The sequence below is a fragment of the Alligator sinensis genome, unplaced genomic scaffold (genome assembly GCF_000455745.1).
Source record: "Alligator sinensis unplaced genomic scaffold, ASM45574v1 scaffold594_1, whole genome shotgun sequence".
In the NCBI taxonomy this organism is placed as follows: Eukaryota; Metazoa; Chordata; order Crocodylia; family Alligatoridae; genus Alligator; species Alligator sinensis.
In genome coordinates this window covers 615,490-635,450 of record NW_005842286.1, presented here as the reverse complement: position 1 = coordinate 635,450, position 19,961 = coordinate 615,490, and the positions used below count along the sequence as shown (strand labels likewise).

Below are 19,961 nucleotides of genomic sequence, written 5' to 3'. Positions count from 1 at the left end.
CTCTTAGCTTTCCCTAAGCAGGGAGGCTACTGTAAAGGCAGCAACTAATTTCTGGGGACAACTAAAGACATAACAGGGATTGGAGTGATGGTCAAAATGTAATAACTAGTGTGCCAAGGGGGGACACGGAGCAGAACACACTGGACAGCGCCCACTGGCCCTCAAACGAGTCCAAGGAGCCAGTGGATACTTCTCAGTGATGCTCTGCTCAGAGACGAGATTGCATGAGGGAAAGAAAAGCAGCCTGGGGGTCCTCCCAGCCACAGTCTCCTTCCTGGTTAGATATACCGTTAGCTTAGCCAGGGCCAGGAGGAGGTTGACCAGGAGGTCCCGGGACTTGGTGGGGCAGGGCATAAATGAAGAAAGGAGGGGAAAAGTGCAGCCAGAATCCCAGCAAGGGGATCTGGAGGGGGCGGTGAAGAGGCTGCAGCCTGGTGCATGCCAGGTGTGCGTGCACCAGGGTTTCCCTCTGCTCGCAGAAGGGACAGGTGTCGAGGGTGTCTGTGAACCACGCCAGATACACGCCTGTGATGACGGCTCTATGGAGGAGCTGCCAGCTGAGGTCTCTGGTGGTTTTTGGGATCTCAAGGTGCTCAACCACCACGGTGTGACGCAGGAGCCTGGGCAAAATGGATCTATAACCCTGATGGACCACGACAAGATGGATAGCCCTGAAAATGGCAAGATGGTCTATGCTCTCAGATACGAAATGCCTGCCCAGAAGAGCAGTCCATCTATTTACTCCTCTGTGAAATATGAAACACCGTGACCAGAAGGAAATACGAATGCATCCTGCTTATCCCCAAACGACTTCCAGGTAAACAGACTAGTCTGACTTTTCTCTGAGCCGAATCTGCATAGGCAACAAACTTTTCCAAAACCAGGAGATTTTACCACTCTCCGATGAAATGCGAACTTTCATTTCTACCCAGGAGAACTTCCACAATCTTTTCTCCCATGCCCGATGAAGGGTGTTTGTGCCCGAAAGCTTGCAATGAAAGACTTTGTGTTGTTGTTGTTGCAAAAACCTAGTTGATCTAATAAAAGATATCGCCTCTACCACCAGTCCCGATTGCTTAGGTACGTCAGAGATGCATCAGCTTTCGTAAACAGCAGCTTGCTTCGATCAGATGCAATGACAGGACCCGGCCTGACACGACCTGCATTGGGGGAGGGGGCGGAACCGAGTGCGCGCGGAACGCTAGTGCAGGACGCGGGGGGACGTTATGAGCAGCGGACCCACCGCACCGGAAGGACGGGGATGCATTTCCGGTGGGCACCGCGGCTCCTTCCGGCTCGGTGGCCAGAATGAGGCTGCAGCTGGGGCAGGTACGCGTCCCCCCCAGGGGCGGGGGTGGAATGGAGCGGGCGGCGGCTCCCGCTCTTGGCAGGGGTCGGGTCTTCCCGGCAGCCTCCGCGGCTTCCGCTCTTGGCAGGGGTCGGCTCTTCCCAGCAGCCTTTGCGGCGCAGGTGGCTGCAGGAGCCTCTTCCTGTGGGGGAGGGGAGATGTGATGTACTTAGCAATTGTGGCGAGGGAAAGTTACTGGCTTTTTTACCATTATTTAGCCTCAAACTGCTCAGATTAGGTTTAGCTGGAGGAGTGGTATAAACACGTACTCTGTCTACATTAGCGTTCAGGTTGTTACCCTCAGAGGGGGAGACTTCCCACCAAATCTCTAGTGCAGGGAAGCCTTTAATGTTGAGATGTTGAGACTCTTAACTTATCCATTTTCTGATTATTTTTTTCTTCTCTTGCTTGATATTGGATGTCTTGGCTGAGCAATAGATTAAAACTCAATAGCATATTTTATCTCAGAGAATGAATTGTATCTTCATCACCCCAGATATTAGTGGAGTAGATGGGAGGGTAATTTATATTGCTCTAAATCAGAGACAGTGATGTGTGACCCTCAGGGTGAATTTGGGTTCATAGTATGGGCTTTTTTTCTTCCCCTTACTATTGAGTTGCAGGAATTCTCCTGTAGAAGTGATACTCTGTGTGAAATAGAAATTGCAGCCATCTGTCTTCCCATTCCTCTGTCCCCTTCTGTGTTGTGGCAGTGGACCGAAAAGTGACGATTTGCTTTAGGCTCATAATAATTGCCTGAGAAGTTTCCTGGTCCATTATGAAGTTATCGGGTTTTGTCCTAGCAGGTCTATTCCAAGACGGATAAGATAAAAACTGGCTGCTCTGAAAAGTTTCCGGCCATATTTCATGTTTGTGTGTTTGTGATCTCATTGCCTTGGCTTGTTGCAGGTGCTGTGTCTGGGGAAAGCAGCTTTTCCAAAGCAAGCGTTTACAGTTAGCAGGTAAGTATTCTGAAATCTCTGATATGGCTTAGTTGTAAGGAAATCAAAGAAAACCATTGCAGAATTGGAAGGAAAAATCTCAGTGATAGAGGGGAAACGCAGCTGTAGGGGGGATGGGAATAGTGTTTCAGCTGACAACTGGAAGCTGGTGGAACGGTGATCATCATGGTCTGCAGAAGAGAAGGTTTCTTGCACTAGCAAGATAAGAGTAGTCTCTGCTGGGACATCAGATATAAACTGTGGGCCAGAACTGGTCACATGACATGCTTGATTATACAGAGTTCAAGCCACTTTATAATGAACATTTATAGCTCTGGTGGATGCAGCTGTAGCCTTCCAAGTATAATCATAGTATGCACCAATGTCAAGATGTCTGCTAGAGTCTTCAGGGAGCCCGAAAAAAAAAGTTGGAGTGAGCACCCATAACCCTTAATCTGATCATCAGAGTGCAAATAACACCCCTATGGTGATGCTGAAATGCCAGCAACGCTGACAGTCTAGTAGACTGAATATGATAGAGGGTAGGAATTGAAATTTCTCACAGAAGAAGAAAGACAAGCATAAATAAAAGCTTGATTATTGTGTAAAGCAGTGTTTCTCAGCCTCGTTAGACTCTGCATGCCCCTTGTTAGACTAGGCACCCTTTGGAAATGCCAGCTTTTAGCTTTCACTTGCTTTGGTTCTTCTGTTGCAAAGAACTCAAAAAGTCAGAATGGTTTTGACACTGGATTCCTACTTGAAATCTCTGGGTTTATCTTGTGAATCGGGTAGGTGTTTGCACGCCTAACAGTGTTAATATTGCATGGCACCCCACGGTACCTTTAAAAGGATCTCATGGCACCCCAGTTGTGAATTGCTAACATCAGAGCTTCACTGTCCCCTCAAATCTTTGTGCATCGCTTGTGCTGCTGCTTTTGGAGTATATGCTTTTGATCATGGAGAGTATGCCTTCTTGGGTGACACCTCAACCCACACATCGTGGAATCTGTTTCTTTCTGAGTGAGTTTTATGCTCCTGGTTTAGTGGATAGCACATTGGACTTGGGATGTCTGGGTTTGATTCCCAGTTCAACCACAGACTCCCGTTTGGACCTCAAGCAAGTTGAATCTGTGCTATCTGTGCAATGAGGATAAAATAGCTATTTGCCCCAGGGATTTTTGAGGGCAAAATCCATTAATGGAAGATGAAGGGCTTGGATAATGTAGCGATGAAGCCATAATCACAGTCACACTCATGCAAACTTTGGTTCCATTCTTTATGCCCTCTACCTTTCAGACCTGGATCATCATTCAAGTGTAATGAATCTTTATGCAAAGACTGAAACAAAGTGCCGTAGTTCTGTAGCTGAAGCAACAACAGATTTTAATTTTCATCTTGGCATTTTCTTTAGGTCAACAGCCTTCAGGGAGAACCCCATCTGTGCTGTAGGTAAGAACTCAGTAGATTTTTGTACATACAAAAAACTGCCATGTACCTGAAATAAATATTCCCACGTATGCTCATGTCACCTTCCTTTTGGAATCTTTCAGCCAAGTTTGAGCTGATATTAAACTAAGTCAGTCAGGCTGGCACCATTCCACCTTCCAGTAACACCACTGCTCTGACCTTTAATCCTAGCACTATTACACTACTCTTTGCTAAGCACAGAGTTCTAATTATCACTTTATGTTGGGGAGAAATACCTGCTGGAGGCCATAATCCATCTACCCTAGTCCAGGAACTGCTCGTGGAGTCATGCTTAAGTATTTTGGAGTCTCATCTATCGCATTTCTACAACCCAGATTTATTTATTTGACTGGCATGCTGCTTTATCCAGAGAAGGCTTAGGGCAGCTTACAATGAAACCCAAAGAGACGGAACAAGAACAGAGCCCCCAAACAGCTTCCCAAAATTTAAAAAATCCACAGCATCCCATTTGTCCTCTGAGAAACAACTATATTAATTACAAGAAATAAAACAGTTTGATCTTGCTTCACAATAGTTTGCTTCCATTTCATAAAATTGCTTGATTCTGGGGTATATTATTCAAGTGAAGGCTTTGCAGGATGGATTCTGTCCCAGTACAGTGAGTAGAAACAAGGTCTTTTTTATTTCTTGCTCATGAATTTTTGAGCAGGGCTGGATTTAAAATGGCAGAGCTTTGTCCTGGATCCATCACAGTTTCACCATCAGTGTTATTTAAAAACAGTTTCTATCCTTCTTCCTCTGTTTGCTGGACTCCTTTACCCTTTCTCCATCTCTTCTGTTGGTGTCTGCCATATTACTGCCCTTTTCTCACTTGTATCTTGCCTGAGGACTCCCCTGCCCCTACCAGGTGGATTAAGACAGAGGCCGCATCTTCTGTGCAAAACCCTTCCCTTGCCCTTGGCTGCTATAACATCTACTTGCAGACAGCCAGCCTCTTCTTCCTCATGTCTCTCTCTTTCGGAAGCACCTCTCATGGATAAAACTATATGCAGCTTCCACAGCAACTGCTTAATCAAGGAGAGGGTTGTCTGGTATTTAATTAGAATCACATTTCTTTGTTTTGGTCTTTTAAGGTGGCACACTGCTGAGCTGCAGCAGACATTACCGGTCGCAGCCAACCCATGGCATCGGGAGATTCAGACACCTGATCCCAGCACAGGTAGGCAGTTCAGCTCCCTGCTGACTTGGAACATATTGATATGTTCATAGATTGATTAAAGCAATGATGCTCAACCTCCAGCTGGTGGGCCAGATCTGGCCCATGCATCTCTCATAGGTCTGGAAATTTGGTGGTGGAGGAGCAGTGGCTGCATTAAATACCACTCCCCTGCTGGGAAATTTCTTGATCCCTGAGGAGCCCAGTGACCCAGATGACAGTGCCCCGTGTGTTAGATTGTGCTAGATCTGGGTGCATGGACTGAGCCTGTGCCACTCATCCATCTGAGGGCTGAGCACCACTGGCTTAATAAGGCTGGGTTATGCTGAGTATACAAAATAGGCTGTACTGCTTTACTGCTATTTCTTCAGTTACAATGACTGTTCACGAGAAATAGTCTGTGCATAGGACTATGCCAATATTTTCGTCTATCAGTAGGCACGAGAAAGGGGTTCACGATTGCAGCAAACCAACCGCAAGCAGTTGCTGAATGTTTTTGGCAAATAGAAGCCTCGGTCCATTTTAAAATTTCTTACGTGAAATTTTAAATTTCTTACGTGACCTGAAATTTTGGGAAGATGGTTTTGCAACATGAATGAAACAATAATTCATGTAGACCAGGGGTTCTCAAAGTTTTTACGCTGTGGCCTGGTAAAGCACAGCCTGGAAGTGACTGCGGCCTGGCAAACAGCAGCTCAGTAGTCACAGCCAACCACGGCCAGAATTTCTGGCTGAAAGACAGGTAAGGATACCCCCACCCTCTGGTCAAGTGCGGGGTGGACCTAACCTTGTGCTGCTGCGGGCCCTGCAGAAAGAGCTGTAGCCTCTCCGTCCAGCCCTGGAGGGCTGTGGTTTGCTGGTCGGTGGCCACTTCCAGTCTGGCAGCTGAGCGTGCTGTGGACCAGCAGCCGATCCACCATGGCCCAGGGATTGAGAACCCCTGATCTAGACAGGTGCCTCAAAGGCGGCAGCTGAAACAGAAGCAGTTAGTTTCGGCTCCTCAGTTCCTTCTGGAAGAAGTTGGTTAGTCATGCTAGGGGCATGTTTTCTAGGCAGCTGTGCAGTGCTTTTATTATGCCTGTCGCCCAGGATTCAGACAGCTAAGCTTTGCAGCACTCATGTCAAGTAAGCATTGTCCTGCTTTATAGTTACAGTTGGGGCCTCCGATCACAGAGAAGGCATGTCAGTAAAAAGTAGAGTCCAGGCTGCCACTTCTCTGCTGTAGTGACCAGCAGACACTCTTCTTTCCTAAGCATGAATCTGGTTGGCTGGTTTCAATCATACTCAAGGATATTTCGCTCTCTTACAGGTCGCAAAGAAGCCAAGAGAAAGACTACAGATGAAGGCGATAAATCCCGGGACAGATTATGAATATGGAGATTTGAATGTAGAGATGACTGCCTATGATATGTGCTTGGTGGAACGTTATGCTCGATATGTTCATAAACTCTGCAACAACCTGTCCATTAGAGTGATTAGAAGGTACAAAAAGCACTCATGTAAATCATTTCTTGCATTTATGTCTTGCTATATTTACTTATTCTTGCAGGGTTATAGTACAAGAGTAGGAAAGCCTTGTTAGGTGAAGATGCTGCACAAACAAGAACACAATAAAATCATCAATCTCTCCCTCGTATACGTACATGTCTGTGAGAGACGAGGATTTTTGTGGGGTGATATGTTTTATTGGACCAACTGCATCTTAAGGACCAGTTTAGTTGTTGGGTTTTGATCAGTTGAGAGAGGGGCATAGGCCAGTGATCTGTGGAGAGGAATGAGAGGGATTTAAATTCAAATCATGTATCTGCCGCTAGCTTATCACTTCTCTTCCCAGCTTTTCCATATGCAAAATGTGTTTATTAACGCTAGCTTGCCTCACAGGGCTTGAGGGTGGTTTGATTTTGGTGCAGTTCTTCAAAGATAAAGTGAACATAAGAATGATGTGGCATCCTTAAATGTGTTTTCTCTCTGTGTCTTTTTAGTGCATTACGTGATGTTAATGTACTCTCGCTCAGCAGTCAGTCCTGCTGGATTCTTTTGCCTTAAACATTATGGTTTTGTCTGTCTTGGAAAAGAAATGGAGTGTGCTGTTAGACAGCTCTGCTGCAGACTTCTGCATGGAGTCAGAATCTGATCCATATATCCCTTGTGAGGACTGAGCTCTCCTCCTTCCTCTGCATTTGGACACAAGGTCATTTTTCACCCACTCTTGATCATCTCGATCTCTTCTCATCTAAAATGTGGAAGAAGCAGCTATGCTAAACTTGAATGAGGCAGGACAGAGACTTGTGAGCTTTGTCCTACACACTTGTTCTGCCATGGATGTAATTCTCCTAAAATGGGATGAGAGGCTCAATACTCTTGTGTTTTCATTTGCTTTCCAAAGCCTTGTCATGAGGCTGCCTCATGAAAAGGCTGGAATGCTCTTCTTTAGTTTGTAAATAGCAGAGGGGAGGTCTGTCCCCTGGGTCTCTGCTTCTCTTATTAATATTGCCAGAATTTGTGTGTTTACTGTTTCTGTCCTTTCTGGGTGTAAAGACTCTGACTGGATGCAGCCTCTTCTGCTGCTCTCCTGGACACTGAAACAAAAGCCTTAAGATATGTTGGCTATTCTAAATAGGTACTAACTCTGAGTGTTGGTCCCACTACATTATACAGCAACACTGATCACTTCCCTGCTCTCCTACAGAGGAGATCTGCAGAGAGGTTTCATGAGGGGAAACAGGTTACTGTGCAGTAAATGCAGTGTCACATCTATATGGTCTCTTGTTTAGATTTGAGATGCTGTCCTGGAGATTAGAGAGGGTGGCATCTTTTATGTCCTTGGTTTCTCGCTGTTACATATGAGACAGGCATGCAGCTCTTAACATCTGGGTTGTTCTGTGGATGACGTGGCAGACAGGGACTGCTGCAGTATGTTTGCAGATGCAATATGTTTTCTGAGGATGGTAGCTGCTGGAAGAAACTGTCTTATCTGTTTAAGTGAGGAAGTATCACAAAGATTGTAGGAGCTTGTCTCTTAGCTCCTCTGATAATAAGAGCTGGCTCTCTTGGCACCTGAGTGGTGCTGTTCCAGGGACCTGTTCTATCCAGTGTAGCAGGATTTAAGCGAATAGGCGATAGGAGGTGTCTGAATGTGGTTTCAAATATGCAGTCTGCATAATGCTTAAAAACACAAGGAAAATTGGGCTTTTTAGACTCTCGAGTGAACATCCAGCATCTAGAGAGCAGTGGTATAAAGGCCTGGGGTTAGAAGCAAGAATATGTTACGACGTTCTTACTCCATTACCAATCCCATAACCCTTCTGTTGCCTGTTTAAATGTTTGTATTTAAGAAAGAGACTGGCAGATGCCGGGAAATGAATGGACCTTTTAATGTAATGCACCTACTTTAGGGAAGTTGCTTAGGATGGAATGCTGCTTCACACCCTCAGTGGTGGAGCTTATCAGTTTTTAATATAAAATATGAATATTAATACTAATATCTACATGTCCTGACTGATGTCAGACCCTGTTGTGTTTGCGGCTGTACCCAGGTAAAGAGACAACCTGTGCTACAAGTCCATAAGCTCAACTGGCCAGGCAGACAAAGCACAGGACAGAAGAAGTTGTGCTATCCCCAATTTACAGATGACAAACTGAGGCACAGATATGTTAAGTGATTTGCCCAGTCACAAAGGAAGCCTGTAGCACACCTGGGCATAGTGGGGAATATTCTGTTCTCATTTATACCCAGATAAATGCAGAGCAACAACACTGAAGCCTGGAGGTTTACACTTCTGTAAAGAATAGTTTCCTCCTGTGTACCAGGTGCACATGGCTAGAAGTCTCCATAACTTGGCTTGCTACACAATCATTTGTCAACCCTGTTGTTGACCACTGCAGCTCAGTTAGCACTGATGAGAATAAAACAGTGTAGCAGGTGTTTGCACACTACAGTTTAAAAGAATGGCTCTTCTTATTGGCCCCTGTGATCAAAAGAGCTTCTGGTCACACTGATGCTTTAGGCTTCTCTTGTACCTGTTTCCTGTAAAACGCCCTCCTGTGCTGGCCCTTATTGCCAGGACTTTGCCTGATTGATTTCTTCTCCTGTGCCCTGGTCTCTGCTGCGGGAGGTTTGCTTGTGCCAGGGAGGCCTTGCACACATTCCTCCCCTCTCCTGGGTGCTGACAGCTGAACTTGTTCCGGCAGCTACGCGTTGCCCACGAAAACCACCGAGGTGATGCTGGTGGAGGAGATGGGGACCAAGATGCACATGGATGCCGTTCTCACCACCCACCGGCGAGTGGTTCAGGTAGGATGTTGTCTTTGCTTCTCAGAGCCCTCTGCTCCTTCGTAACACTTCCTCCCCGAGGATCTCCAAGCATTAGGCGAATATCAGCTAACTGTTTTGGGAAATGGGGAAACCAGGTTTGTTTTTGTGGGCAATTGTAGTACAAAGGAGTTTAATGAGACGTCCTGCAATAAGCCACTTGCAGAATGGAGACCCAGGAAGCCCTCTCTTATCCTCAGCTTTAACCATTAGATATGCTGCCTCTCACCAGGAACAGTACCTAATAATAGAAAAAAAATGGTCACAGGGATAGAGCCTGTCTTCAGGCAGGTACTTTCAGTAAACCCTTTGTAACTCACTGGTTACACTGTAGTAGGGCTGTAGTGTTGTAGCCATGATAGTCCAGGGAATATGTCAGAAACTGGGTTTCTTTGGTAATATTTTTTTATTGAACCAACTGTATAATTGGATGAGATGTTGGGAGCACAAAGTGCTGTTTCTCAGATCGGACTTCCCAGGGGGCACTGGTTATACTGGCAGTTTTGAAACTGGATTTTTTTTCCTCAGTTTCTCTTTCCTCAAAGCTGCAGATGCCCAGGCTCAGTATAGACTTTCAATTTCTACCAGGAAAATTTTTGCTCTTCTAATAGAAACCAGGAGGTACAGACATTCCAGCTTTTTTCTCCCAGAGCAAGAATGGCCATTCTGGGAGGAAATAAAGCCACTACAACCAGGTTCAAATGGCTCCCGGGAGTTTCCCCAGGAGAACAAACATTTGTTTGCTTTCCTACAGCTTAGCTCCTCCTGGGGTCCAGGAGCTGTGGAGCCGTGGGGAAAAAGCTCTACAACTCTGGAGACTGGGGTCGCCCCGGTCTGGAGAAGGCGCAGGGGCAGCTGCTCCCACTTCTCCACCAGGCAGTTGGGAGGGGAAACCGGAGCAGCCACCAGGTTTCCTCATCTGTATCTCACCACTTTGCAGTGGGATCAGTCCGGACACTGGGAGCAAAGTGCAAGCAGCAGTGCCTGCTTCTCCCTTTGGGCTCCCTGTGTGAGAAGTGGGCAGGGGGCTCTGCCCTTCCTCTGCAGTCCCCCTGGGAACTGCTGCTTCTCCCACAATCATTTCTAGCAGTGGAAATTTTCCACCTCTAGAACTGAATTTTTGTATGCGACCTCAGTCTTCAAGTTCTGCCTCTGCCAGATTACATCCTCAGTGTTTACAGGCCAACACTGTCCGCTGCAGAGCGCCAACACTGGGAAGGTCGGAGATTGACAGTGGGATTTGCTGGTTTTCCATTGCATAGTCTGCGACAGGTTCCAGCTGCTAGTGACAGTTTAACTGAGCTCAGCCCCTATGCTATGTGTGAATGTCTCTGTAGCTGCAGCACGTGTGGATGCCCCCTCCACCGATTCATGTGTAAGCCTCTGCTTCAGAGGAGTGGAGTTGGAGGAGGTAAATATCATAGGAAAGGGATGAGAGGTATTCTACTGAAATCCCAAATGAGGTGGGGAGAGACCAGAGATGCAGTCCAGATAGCAAGAGTAGCAGTGCAGAGGGCTTGTCCAGACAGTGGCAAGGCTGGGTAGGAATGGAGGCTGTTGCATCAGAAGTTCCCCAAACTGGACTCGCTGGGATGCACTGGGTATGAAAGGCGTGAGGATCCCTAAAGCTGTGTGTGTTGGAGTACAGTTGTCCCCATTATGCTCTGCCATAGGGCTATGCTGAACTGGGCTCCTTTGCTGTGCCATTAATGTAACAAGCCTGTATACGTTTTGCTTGTCTTCTGCAGCCTTTTCTTTTCACCTTTCAGATCACGAGTCTGAGTGTAACATTTGCTCCTATCCTCTTGGAAATTCTGCACAGTAACCAGCCTGAAGGCGTCCATCTGTTAGTGAAAGAGGTACGTTGGGTTGTATTGACATGTTTGCCTTCAGAAAGCCTTTATTATAGGCAAGGTGAAGTCTGCCTCTCGGGAACACTGTTTAAGGGCTTGCTCCATCTCTTTCGTTGGCTGGTTGCCTCTTCCATTGCCCAGTGCCTCTTGGAATGTGGCCAATGTTCACACAGAGGCCTATCTGAAATAGTTTCTTGGAGCTCATGAACTACAGCCTTACTTAGCATTTGGACTCCTGCGTCTAGTCTTGTGTTAGTGAGAGAAGAGAGCCCTTTCCCCGTTACCATCTAAAGGGAAAGTGAATTGTACATTGCTTTATTTTGTTCCTAGAGACAATCTCTAGGAAAATCAGACACTTTTTTTTTCCTTTGCTACTACTCGACACTTTCTACGCCAGGATCACAAAACACCTTCCCAAACAGGGAAATACTGTCCCTATTTTACAGATGAAGAAACAGATATGAATTTAACATGACTTACTTTGTGGCAGAGTGAATCCATAGCAGGGTGTAATAATGGAGCCCCAGAGAATTCACTCCATGTTCTTGGCTCTAACTCAGTGGTGCTCAATCTTGTGGCTGTGCGGGCCAGATGGATAGCGCAGAGCCCATCTGAAGCTCGGATCAGGCTGTGGGCTCCAGCACCCCCTCCCTTGCACCTGGGGTGGGGCTGGCAGCACCCCCTCCTGCCACCATGTGCCAGGAGTAGGCCCCCCCCCAACACGGGGATTATGTCCCTGTGGGCCAGCAACAGCCACTTCTGCTGGGGTTGGGTCCCTGGGTCCTGACACTGCCCCTGCCCACCACTCTACACTGGGATTGGGCCCTGGGGCCCAGCAACACCACCCCAACCTGGCCCTGTGCCCTGAGATCAGGTACCAGATCCAGTCCATTGGGTCTTGGGTTCCCAACAGCTCCAGAAGTTTGGTGGTGGGGGAGTGGTGCCATTGCTCTTCTACTGCCGAAATTCTGGAGCTGTGGGGAGCTCGGCAGGCCAGATGACACAGCACTGCAGGCTGGGTCTGGCCCATGGGCCAGATGTTGAACCCCCTACTCTAACTGCACAGTTGCACTTCCTGGGAAGGTTGTCTTGTTCTCTTCAGAAGCTCCTAATAATCCATCCTCTAGTTCCCTGAACTGAAACTGCTGAGATACAGAACAGAGCCCTTAGTGTATCAGTGACAAGTAAGGTATAACCCCTCCAGCCAATTTCATGGATGTCCTTTTATTACAAAAGCAAGTCAGCTCTGGGAAGCTCTGCTTATTCCAGGGAATTTGTTGGGCCAAAAATGTCTGTATTTGAAATAATGTAAGAGTGAGGTTGTAGCTGTGATGGTACAGAAATTATGTGAGAGGCAAGGATTGCTTAGGGTGAAAGGGTGAGAACCAGCAAAAAAAAGTCTTACATTGGAAAGCTTGGCTGACTTTATCCCGACTACATTGTTGATCCAATAAAAAAGATCACTCTAAGCAATCCTTGCCTTTCTCAAATATTGAAATAAGAATTTCTCAGGGTCATGACTTTTTTTCAGGATCCAGCCACCTTACAAATCGTTTTTCCCAAGTTTGCCTTTTAAAGGTCCTAGGTAGATTTCCTTGAGCACGAGAATTGAAGTATGAAGATGCAGGTAACTTTGCCTGGTCTGGTTTAGTATTGCTTCACAGACGGGAGTAGAGGGAAAAGGCCTCTTGCCCATTGTTCATTTTATGTGCAAATCTCAGTGCTACCTTTCTCCCTTATGGTCATCACGGTTTTTTTCATGGCTGCCATTAGGAGAGAGATCTGTGGCTTTGCAGTGGGGGATTGATCTTCCCGAACAATCAGTTCTTCAGTTCTCGCTGAATAACACACGCACAGTTGGCACTGATAGTTGCACTTAACCAACACCATATGGTTAATGGCTTTGCACATTTTCTATGTACTCATAAATGATACATCATTCTTAGCTCAAGATCTATAAGCTTCAGGTGGCAACTCACTGAGCAGTACTACAGGGGTGGTCTTGATGCTCAGGGAAAGGCTGTGTTTCACAGGGTAATACTTAAGCCAGTGATTCTCAACCTGGGTGTCACAAGATCCTTTCCAGGGAGCTGTGGGGTGCCAGGCAGTGTTAGCACTGTTAGGCATGGAAATGCGTTTTACAAGATAAACCCAGAGATTTCAAACAGGAATCCATAGTTTTAAAAACATCCTGACCTGTTGTAGGCTGGCTGAGTTCCTTGTAGTAGAAAAATTGCTCTGTTATTTTTCCATAGTCAGCAAAAACCCAAATGCAAACTAAGAGCTGGCATTTTCCGATGGGGGCTACAAGTCCAGAAAGGCTGAGAACCGCTGGCTTAAGCCATCTGCGTTAGTGCGTGCACTGTGCAGGGTGTATGCCGATGCCAACAATGCTCATTCTGTCTTTCAAGGCCTCTGCACTCTTAGGTGCTGGTCTCCATATTTACACCTGGTATGACTCCATTGGCTACAGTGGAGTCACTCCTAAACTGTCTGCTGAAGTGAGAGGAGAATCAGTGCTCCCTTGCTATAGCATGTTTTATTACAAGGAATAATACGTGACGAATGCTTCACGTTCAAAAGCCCGTTGAAGTCTATCTCAGCCATGCAGTCAATAAAAGGTATCGCCCAAAAGAATTGCAGAAAACTTTTTTTCCCTCCTTTGTCCCCCTAGCAGCCTTCTCCTCTCAGCCCTGTATAGTTTGGGTCTCTATGCAGATATTTCTACTCAAAACAAACAGTGGGTTCTGAGAGTCCTGTGGGTTAGGGCAAGGGGCTGTGAGCTAGGGCCATGGTATTCCTGGTTTTGCTACTGATTCACTTTGTGTCCTTGGGTGAGTCTCTTAACCTCTCTCTGCCTTCCTGTCTCTGTCTGTGGAAGATCAGTGGTACAGATGCTGTTTCACTGGGGTGAGCTCAGACTTGCTTTATTAATGAATATAAATTGCTTTGAATTAGTGGGCTGCCTTTTGTAGATTCATAGATATTGGGGTTGGAAGGGACCTCAGCAGATCATTGAGTCCAGCCCCCTGCCCTGAGCAGGAAAGTGCTGGGGTCAGATGACCCCAGCCAGGTGCTTGTCCAGTCTCCTCTTAAAGACCCCCAAGGTAGGGGAGAGCACCCCCTCCCTTGGAAGCCCATTCCAGATTCTGGCAACCCTTCCTGTAAAGAAGTTCATCCTGATGTCTAACCTGAATCTGTTCTCTGTCAGTTTGTGGCTGTTATTTTTAGTTACTTCAAGAGGTGCCCTGGTAAACGGAGCATCTCCTGTCCCTTGCTGCCACCCCGCCCCCCCATGAATTTGTAGATGGCCACAAGATCACCTCTTGGCCTTCTCTTGCAGAGGCTGAAGAGATCCAGGGCCCTCAGTCTCTCCTCGTAGTGCCTTACCTGCAGGCTCTGAACCCTCTTGAGGTTGTCCACATCCCTCTTGAAGTGCGGTGCCCAAAACTGGATGCAGTACTCCAGCTGTGGCCTGACCAGTGCCGCGTAAAGGGGAAGTATCACCTCCCTAGACCTGTCATGCACCTGCTAATGCATGATAGAGCATGGTTACTGATCACTTCATCACATTGACGACTCATGTTCATCTTGGAGTCAATAATAACTCCGAGATCCCTTTCTGCTACAGCACTACTGAGAGGATCATCCCCTAGCCTATAGGTGTGTTGTTGATTCCTTCTCCCTAGGTGCAGCGCTTTGCATTTGTCCTTGTTGAATTGCATCCTATTCTGTTCCACCCACTTTTCCAGCTTGTCCAGATCTGCCTGGATTTGTTCCCTGCCCACTAGTGTGTTTACTAGGGCCCCATAATTTGGTGTCATCTGCAAATTTGGACAGAATGCTCTCCACGCCCTCATGCAAGTCACTGGTGAAGACGTTAACAGCACTGGTCTGAGGACTGAACCTTGAGGAACTGCACTGCCAACTTCTTTCCAGGTCGATACTGACCCATCCACCACCACTGTCTGGGTGGGACCCCTAAGCCAATTTGCCACCCACCTGACCATGTAATCATCTATGTCACAGCTGCTCAGTTTGTTTATGAGAATAGGATAAGATACCATATTGAAGGCTTTCTTAAAATCCAGGTAGATGACATCTACCTCGTCCCCTGCATCTAAGCATTTTGTGACCTGGTCATAAAAAGAAACAAGGTTAGTCGGGCAGGATCTACCTGCTATGAACCCGTGCTGATTGCCCTTTAGCATTGCTTTCCCTGCTGGACTCCCACAAATGTAATCCTTAATTTTTTCAAAGGTTTTCCCAAGGATAGAGGTGAGGCTAAGTAGTCTATAGTTACTCAGATCCTCCTTCCTCCCCTTCTTGAAAATAGGGACCACATTGGCCCTTTTCCAATCCTCTGGGACCTTACCTGAGCATCGTGAGTGCTCAAACAGCCATGCCAGTGGTTCTGCTATGACACTGGCCAATTCTTTCAGCAGCCAAGTGTTCACTAAGTTGGTGCTAACAGTTGGTGGGCTGGTTTCCCCCCTGTGCTTGTCTATAATCCAGCTGGGAGGTTTGTTCTGATCCGTGTTCAGGAATATGGAAGCAAAAAAACTCATTGAAGAGCTCAGCTTTGTCCCTTCTATCTGTCACCAATTGCCCTAGTCTGCCCTGTAGAGGTCCTATGTTACCCTGAGCCTTCTTTTTGCTTCTTATACTGTATACCTGTAGAAGAACTTGTAGATTGAGTTCAAAACACTGAAACCTATTGAGCAATAGTCCTGAATGTCAGGTGTGTTTGAAACCATTCTACCACGGTAGAGCTGTCAGAGGACCGCCAATATTTCTCACAGATCCCGCACATAGCATAGAGCAGTGGGTGAGTCCTGTGGGTATCCTGGACTCTTCCAGAACTAAGAACTAGGCGATGACTGTCTCAAAACAAACTCTGATTTCTCTGCCCTGCAGTACACAGAGGCCGACTTCAAGGTTCGATTGAAGTCTCGACCGGAACTTGAAGAGCTGGTGGCACAACTCTCCAGCTGAGCGCACCCAGCCCGTTTTGGCATCCCCTTTGTAAAGATAATGGTTCCCTCCCTAGGCTCCTCATAGCCTTCAGAGATGACTCTGCCAATACTTTTATGGATACATTTGCTCCTTGGAGACAGTTTTGAACCATGCCATTAAGGATCTTTAATAAAAGCTAAATGCCGGTGTTGTATACGTGCCCAGGTTGTACTTTCTCCTAGGGCAGGGGTGGGCAAAATATGACCTGTGGGCTGGATTCAGCCCACCAAGGGACTACATCTGGTTTATGGTAGGCCACTCAGTCCCACCTGGCCCAGGTGCGGGGGGCAGCCGGTCCTACTGCCCCCAAGTATGCAGCGGCGCTACAGTGGTGCAGCTGCTGGACTCCGCTTTCCAACAGCCCTGGGTAGTGGCAGCTACTTCTGGTTGCCACTGCCGTTAGACCCACCCCCACTGTCTGCCCTGCACCCAGTGTTGGAGGTACTCGATGGAGTGGGTAGAAAGGATCTCCGCGGAGACTGGCTCAGGACCTGCATGGGGCTGGGGTTCAAGGAAGAGCCACGATCCACTCCCTGCACACCCCTGCGAAGGGTGCTGGTTCTGCAGCCAGGGGCTCTTGTTACGTTTTAGAGCCTGTGCCTGGCTGAGCTACGGCTGTAGCAGAGCAGAGCGGCACAGGGAGCAGCCCTCCTTACTCAGGCTTCCGGCAGCGGCCGGTGGTCCAGATCGGATTAATTAGTGGGCCAGACACTGCCCACGGGCCGTATTTTGCCCACTCCTGGTCTAAAGCCCTGCTAAAGTAAAGTTGACATCATCCACTGCTCTCCCCTCATCCAAAGAGCCTCTCACCTTATCACAGGAAAATCAGGTTGGTCTGGCATGACTTGCTCTGGGTGACAATGCTGGCTGTTCCTGATTTTTTTCATTCTCCTTTAGATCCCCCCCTAAAAAGGGGGATCTCTACCAGATCCCCCCCTTTTTCCCTTTCTTAAAGTTGGGCACTATATTGACCCTTTTCCAATCATCCGAGACTTCACCTGTCTTCTCTATCAAAAAGTTTTGCCCAACACACTCCAAGAATCTGTTGGAACACTTTTACCTGTAGCACTTGAGCATCTTACCCCCCTCCACCCAGTGACCTCTGCCCAGGGCAAAAGGGGCTAGGGGTGTGGAGCAGGGGCCACCTGTCACCAGCTGAGCCAAGGCAATACAGCACCCCCTAGCGCCCCCCAGAGGGGACCCAACGCCCATCAGCAGGCTTGCAATGCTTCTAGTGCCCCCTAGTGATCCCTGTTGACCACTGCAATCCCAGCAGGGCAGATACAGCCCTGGCTTTTCTGCTACTCTTTCCTAGAGACCCCGGGTGTCCGGGCTCCCAGACCCCCCACCCTTTATCTCCCCATACCAGAGCTGTACCAAGACCCACACAAGGTGGCTAATGACCCCTCTGGCATTTGTCTCTGCAGCTTTATTTGATTTGATAACAGCACCATAGGCCCCACCCCCCACAATGCTGTGTTCTACTTAGCTGGTCTCCACTGGAGCTGGCTGCATCCCTTGGCTGGCTTAAACCCTCCCTGAGCTTCACTACACTTACTCGGTCTCCAGGAGCTCCACCCCAGAGCTGGCTGCATCTCCACTCCAGGTAAGCCCCCTGCTATCCCCTATGTAGTGTTATACTCAGCCCTTTCTAAGCTGCTCCCCACCCCACAGCTTGTTGCATCTTCGCACCAAGTAACTCCCCCACTCTCCACAAAAACTACCCCTACTACTGCCCTATGTATGGGGGTGGAGCAACTCCCCCTGCAACCCCCACATCTGGGGCAGCTCCCAACCCCCCATTCATGGCCACACACCAATAGGACCCTGGCAGCCCTGCAACCGGTGGGGTTGGGGGGTGGGGGAGCCCTGGGCCTCATGGGCTGGTAGATGAGATGCAGCTGAGGGGCTGTGGTTCTGGGGGGCCATGTACAGCTCCAGCATGGGCCCTGGTTGGGGGGTACCAGGGACTGCCAGTCCTAGTACCAGGTCCAGGTGGGCATGGGGCAAGTCGGTCCCTGGTGCAGTTCAGCCACGTGCTGCCCCCGCCAGCACCGACCCCTTGGGCTCCAGCACCAGCTGCACGTCCTCTGGTGGATCAGGGAGGGCAGAGGTCAGGGCCAGGCAAGGGGAGGGGCCTAGAGCAGGTGGGTGGGGCCTGGAGGGAGGAAGATGCATGGGTTGGGTGAGAGCCTGAGCCTGGTACTGGAAGGGAGCAGGGCCTGAGGGTGATGGACAGGCAGGTACCTGCCAGGGTTGGCTGAGAGCCAGCATCTGCTGTTATGACTGACAGGCAGGCGTCTGCCTGGGTTGGCTGGCTGCCTGTGCCCAATGCTGCACAGGGGGGAACCGATGGTGATGGACAGCCCAGGAGCCCCGCCCCATCTGGCAGCTACTCGCAGAGCACATCCAGGTCCAGCAGGAGTGAGCAGGCAGCGCTGAAGGGGTTGCGGGCCTGACATACATAGGTACCAGTGTCCTTGGGATGCACTGGATTCAGGTCCAGCCGGCGTCTATTCTGTCCCGGCAGGTCCTGCCCATCTTGGAACCAGCTGAAGTTGGCAGCCAGGGGCTTGGCCTGGCAGGAACAGAGCAGCTCCACGGGGTCCCTGGCATGGATGGGCAGTGCTGCCCGCAGCTCCAGTGCCACAGCCTGAGGCACGTCTGCAAGGGTGGGGGGCGGCAAGGGAGGGGACCCAGGTGTCTGGGCTCCTCCACAACACCACAGGGCACCACAGCCCTCCCAGAGGTGGAGGGGACCCAGGCAGCCGGGCTCCCCACTCCCCCACACTGGATGCTGTTTCGCAAAGGGAGGCAGGGGGTATGGTCCAGTCACCTGGGTTGTGTGCATGTGTCCCAAACGCTTGGGGGGGCGTGGGGGTGCATGCATGTATGTGCATGCATGTGCTGACCCCCAACTCCAACCGCCCAGCTGCCCCCAGCCCTGGCCGCCTGCACTCACACTGCGCACGGAGGCAGAGCAGGGGGGAGGTGGCGATGCCTTGGGGGCTCTGGGCCATGCTGCGGTAGGTGCTGATAGAGCCTGATGCCCGGGCCCGCAAGGCCACCATGGGGCCATGCTCTCCCAGTGCTTTCCAGTTCTGGGACCAAAGGTACTGGTAGACAGGGGGGTTGGCTTCACAGTCTGACCCTCCAGCACCGCTGGTCCTGGCGGCACTGTCAGCGTCATGTTCCTCAGGGGATCTGCGGGGGGTGTTGCACTTGGTTGCTGCCTGGATGTGCCAGCCCAGACCTGGGCACATCTGGGCCCCAGCAGCCCAAGGCAGCCCCAGGCTGGGGGCAGGGCCCCCAGTGGCCCCACCCCTTGCTGCTGGAGCTCTGCCCTCAGGCTATAATTCCCACCTGCAATGACCAAGCCCCACCCCCTAGTGCTCCCCCAGCTAGGAGACTGCTCTCACACCAGACTCCACCACCTACCCCAGTGACCCCACCCCCTGGGCCACACCCTTCTTGAAGCTCAGAGCCACACCCAGAGCAGCCATAACCCCACCCCCTGGTTCCAGACCCTGCCCCCAGACATATGCCCCTCCCCCTGCTCCTTTAGTCCCACCCGTCTTCTATCCCTCCCCCAATACCAGCAACCCTGCCCCCTGTGTGATGCCCTGCCTCCTGCCCCAATGGCCCCGCCCCCACCCTTTAGCCACACCCCCATTGCCCCACCCCACTCACAGAGCACATGCAGCTCCAGGCGTGGGAGAGAGCCCGGCTGTGGTCCTCTCCCTGGGGGGTGAAGTCTAGCCAGGCTGTGGTGTGGGCACCCTCCAGGTCCAGCCAGGCCCAGGACTGGGTTTGTTCTCCCCCCAGGCCCTCCAAGCCCCTCAGGCCA

General features: G+C 49.5%; 1 protein-coding gene across 3 annotated transcripts; it reads left to right on the top strand.

Annotated features, from left to right (window-relative positions):
* Positions 1–1,220: 1,220 nt before the first annotated feature.
* MRPL48 (mitochondrial ribosomal protein L48) lies at positions 1,221–16,268 on the top strand. 3 transcript variants are annotated; one of them, XM_006028061.3, is made up of 8 exons: positions 1,221–1,329; positions 2,258–2,310; positions 3,701–3,738; positions 4,851–4,936; positions 6,243–6,415; positions 9,125–9,227; positions 11,015–11,104; positions 16,016–16,268. In XM_006028061.3, exons 1-8 carry the CDS (start codon positions 1,309–1,311, stop codon positions 16,091–16,093), a joined length of 642 nt encoding a protein of 213 aa, XP_006028123.1. In that variant the 5' UTR covers positions 1,221–1,308; the 3' UTR covers positions 16,094–16,268. The 3 variants fall into 3 exon arrangements, with proteins under 3 accessions (XP_006028123.1, XP_025065171.1, XP_025065172.1); XM_025209386.1 differs by lacking the exon at positions 1,221–1,329 and adding an exon at positions 1,339–1,470; XM_025209387.1 differs by lacking the exon at positions 1,221–1,329 and adding an exon at positions 1,497–1,535.
* Positions 16,269–19,961: the final 3,693 nt, after the last annotated feature.